Source organism: Sinocyclocheilus grahami, unplaced genomic scaffold (genome assembly GCF_001515645.1).
Source record: "Sinocyclocheilus grahami isolate Dianchi unplaced genomic scaffold, SAMN03320097.WGS_v1.1 scaffold11224.1, whole genome shotgun sequence".
Lineage (NCBI taxonomy): Eukaryota > Metazoa > Chordata > Actinopteri > Cypriniformes > Cyprinidae > Sinocyclocheilus > Sinocyclocheilus grahami.
In genome coordinates, this window is record NW_015513699.1 from 3,116 (window position 1) to 6,896 (window position 3,781).

General features: G+C 40.1%; 1 protein-coding gene across 1 annotated transcript in view; it reads right to left on the reverse strand.

Annotated features, from left to right (window-relative positions):
- Positions 1-3,414, reverse strand: part of LOC107578631 (protein transport protein Sec23A-like) — a gene marked incomplete at its 5' end in the record, with an annotated part of 5,687 nt that extends 2,273 nt beyond the window's left edge. The window contains 11 exons of the mRNA XM_016264574.1: positions 222-299; positions 441-594; positions 925-1,031; positions 1,136-1,225; positions 1,335-1,415; positions 1,545-1,668; positions 1,762-1,877; positions 1,988-2,146; positions 2,707-2,851; positions 2,989-3,071; positions 3,178-3,414. Coding sequence (XP_016120060.1) covers positions 222-299; positions 441-594; positions 925-1,031; positions 1,136-1,225; positions 1,335-1,415; positions 1,545-1,668; positions 1,762-1,877; positions 1,988-2,146; positions 2,707-2,851; positions 2,989-3,071; positions 3,178-3,414 — 1,374 coding nt within the window. The remainder of the gene's footprint in view (positions 1-221; positions 300-440; positions 595-924; positions 1,032-1,135; positions 1,226-1,334; positions 1,416-1,544; positions 1,669-1,761; positions 1,878-1,987; positions 2,147-2,706; positions 2,852-2,988; positions 3,072-3,177) is intronic.
- Positions 3,415-3,781: the final 367 nt, after the last annotated feature.

The following is a 3,781-nucleotide window of genomic DNA, read 5'->3' on the forward strand; positions in this document are numbered from 1 at the left end:
TTTATTTTGGATGCGATTAATCGTTTGACAGCACTAAAAAATATAGATAAAATATGCACTTTTACACCATCATCTACAACACATTAGAATATAAACCCCATAATGTAAACATGTATTATAACATTTAGGATTCTGAAAATAAATTGAATGAACGCAAGACTTTTTAAGGACCCTGTCCTATCACAAATGTAAGAGTTTATCTGAAGGAGTCTGTGTTTTACCTGTGGGTACAGTGAGAGAGATTCAGACAGTCTGAAGGAGTTTGAATCATCTTTATTGAACTGGCCAAACTTCTGACACTGAAACCAAACAACAAACACAAAAGTTGAGTGTGACGCAACTTCTACATTCATTATTATAATAATAATGGTTCAATGACTTGTCATATTCTGAATGGAGGCATTGACCTACATTTCCTTCTGAATAGCTGTGATACTCACCAAGCGAATGAGCTGCCTGTCTAGCCAGCGGAGAACGTCAGGACCCTCCTCTGACTCCGCCCTGAAAACACCGAGCCGGGCCATGAGAACGGCAGAGGCCTCCTGATCAAATGACGACTCGATATGCTGGATCTGGGACTGTGCGTCAGCCCAACTAGGTGTGACAACAGAAAGAACCGGTTTGTCAAGAACAAATGACGCACAAATTGAACACTCAAGAATTTGACTACTGAAGAGCTATTCAGGGCTTAAACTACACATATTTACGCAGCTAAATCTATTTTGAGCTACAGCAAACACAAATAGCACATGGAAACATGAGATATGTTGACTTTAGATAACTCCAAGGCCTTTTTGTAACACATCAAAGTTGATTTTAACAAAGGAAAATCTTATGAATGAAAAGAACCAACCAAGACCTTGACTTTAATATATCGACTGATAACAGAATTTCATGAGGTTGAAAGCTGAAGCTAAGACTCACTTCCTGGCAATGGTGGTGACACGGATCCGCCGCTGTGTGTTTGAATGCTGGTATTGTGTAACAAACTGGATAGCTCCTCTTCCACCCTGAGGAATCGGGGCGTTGTGCTACAAAAATATAACATACCAGTGTTATTGATACATCAATGTAAATATAAGCTCTCACACCCAACTGCATATACAATAGAACTGATAATTATATAACAATATACCTGATTTACTACTTCAAAGTACAGGGCCAAGGTGGTGGCAGGCATGAGACTACAAATCTTCCACTGACATGTTCCTCCGACACCCATTTCCTGTGAAAAAACGAGACATTCTCACATATGTGTACACATGTGTGAAGTCCTATTTGGAATCCATTGCAAAAGCTGGCATGAAATGGGAAGTTGCATGCTTGGCACTTACATTGTCTGAAACACAGGGTCCTTTTGTGTTGAGAGACATACATGGCCCGATCGCACCAGATATCTTCAGCTCTCTTGAGGTCTGAGAAGAAAAAGGCAAAAAGGTTTAGATGGTTGAATATGACTCTGGGTAATGTCATAATTTACACTACTGTTCAAAAGTTTGGGGTTGGCAAGATATTGCAAGGTATTTTAAGTCCAACTATTTTACCTTCACTTCCAAAGTACCACCAAAAGCCATGCGAAACTCTCCATTGTAGTCTTTGCTGAAGACTCTTTGGAAGGTCTGCTTGAAAAGAGATGTGTTGAAGGAATCGCCCATGACGATGTGGCCCCTAAAACAGAACAAGAAATATTTAGGAAATGTATCATATTTCCCTTGAATCAATTGGCGTCAAAGAAACAACACGTTGATATTGTGTTGATACCCTGTGAGGTTGGATAGACATTTCATCTCTAGCAGTCCCGTCTGATCCAGCGCACAGGCGTAGATGTCGACGCTGTGTCCGTTTACTGCTGCACGGTTTGCAAGAGCCTCATAATACTAAATACACATCAACAGGAATTCTTAATTAGCGTTTCACAAATGAAACCGGAAAATCATAAATGTAAAGAATTCATCACCAGATCGTTATAACTCAAATCTGTACTCACCTTAGTTGCCTTCTTCAGATGGCGAGCGTTGTCTTTCTGGATGTCGTGCCAGGAGCGGATGGGGGTCTTCAGTTCATCTCCCACCACCATGCCGGGTCCCTGTGTTGGGGGGCCACCAGTGAACAGCATCACACGGGCACCTGTGTTAGGGAAAGTGCCCTAGAAATACAATGACAGAGAGACAATGAATAAAATGCTAAAAACATGATTTAGTTTATTGTCAAAGTGTATATTTTAGTATTTTTTCCACAAACGTTATTGGTGTCTTTTAAAGGGAATAATGCACGCTAAAGTTAAATCAACCATGCTAGACTTATTATCAAACAAACTCAAGAGTGCAGTAGTTAGTCCTATCTTGAGAGTTATGTAAGAATAATGACTGGGTCGAGTACTTGGTACAACTGTTCTGATATGACATGACAACTGAAGTGGACTTTGAATCTCACAGCCAGCATTACTGACACACTGCCAATTTGAACTCACAGCCAGACCAGTTATAATAAAAAGGAGAAAAATCTCTGCAGGAATTCTCAGGGCACTGAACATTGGTTCAGTGAAGATATGCAAAATGTGCAGATATGTGCATTTCCTGAGTTTTATCCATACATCCAGCTTTTTAAATTCTCTCCTATCTCTCTTTGGCCAAATACAGATTTAAATACAATACAGACTTTTGCCATAAAAGATGAGCTTTTAAATGAATAACGTCCTGGCTGTACCTCCAGTAGTCCAATAGCAATAGAAAGGGCAATGCCCGTGGAACGGAGAGGTCTCTTCCCCTGAGGAACAGGCCAGGGGTCTCTCTGCAACTCCCCCAGAATGTCGGTCAGGTTCATGTCTACTGCTTGCACAGGCTGCAGAAATCTAAAACAGGTGCAAAGAAAATAGAAAATGAGCACAACTGCCTTTCAAGTAAATGATTTTCTTGAGACTCTTATGTAAAAGCCTCTGTTCACTTTTAATGTGCATGCTAAGGAGAGTGACGGATGACCATCTCATACATGCAAGAAGCAGCAGCGTCATGAGGGGCCAGTGGTTTGCCTTGCTGTCCAGAGGTGGCTGGCTTCATCAGGCCCAGCATCTCCTGCAAACAGATGGCACAATTAAACGCTGCTTTACATGGTCGCTTTTTGGCTATTTTATAGATTTAGGAATGGTAAATCAAAACACAATAAAGAAAGATCACTGACCTGTATCTGTTTGGCCGTGAGCTCTTTTGTGCCGCGGAAGACGTAGCTCTTGGCGATACCTTCGCAGCTGAGCTCATGGACCTGAATCATGCGGCCGAAGGTGATGAGCCCCACCAGGGCATTAGGTGGCAACAGACTCAGAGACATCTGAAGGGATTCTTTCAGGGCCTGGAGGTCTTCTTCCTCCAGACATGTGTCCACCACATACAGGAAGATGAGAGGGGTTGGAGGTCCACGCTGAAAATAAATAAATCAGGTTACATAATTATGGTAATTAAAATATTACATACTGTTATTAATTGATAAATACTTTCATTTAATTCATTTATTCTGATACATTTTAAATAGTAATATATACATTACTGGAGTTAGATATTTTAAATAAAAATGAAAAGTGTCAGTAAAGACATTCATAATGTTACAAAATATTTTGTATTTCAAATCAGTTCTGTTCTTTGAACTTTTTATTCATCAAAGTATACTGAAAAATGAACAAGTATAATAATACGAGATGTTTATTGACCACCAAATCAGCAAATTAGAATGCTTTCTGAAAGACCATGTGACACTGAAGACTGGAGTAATGATGCTGGAAATTCATCTT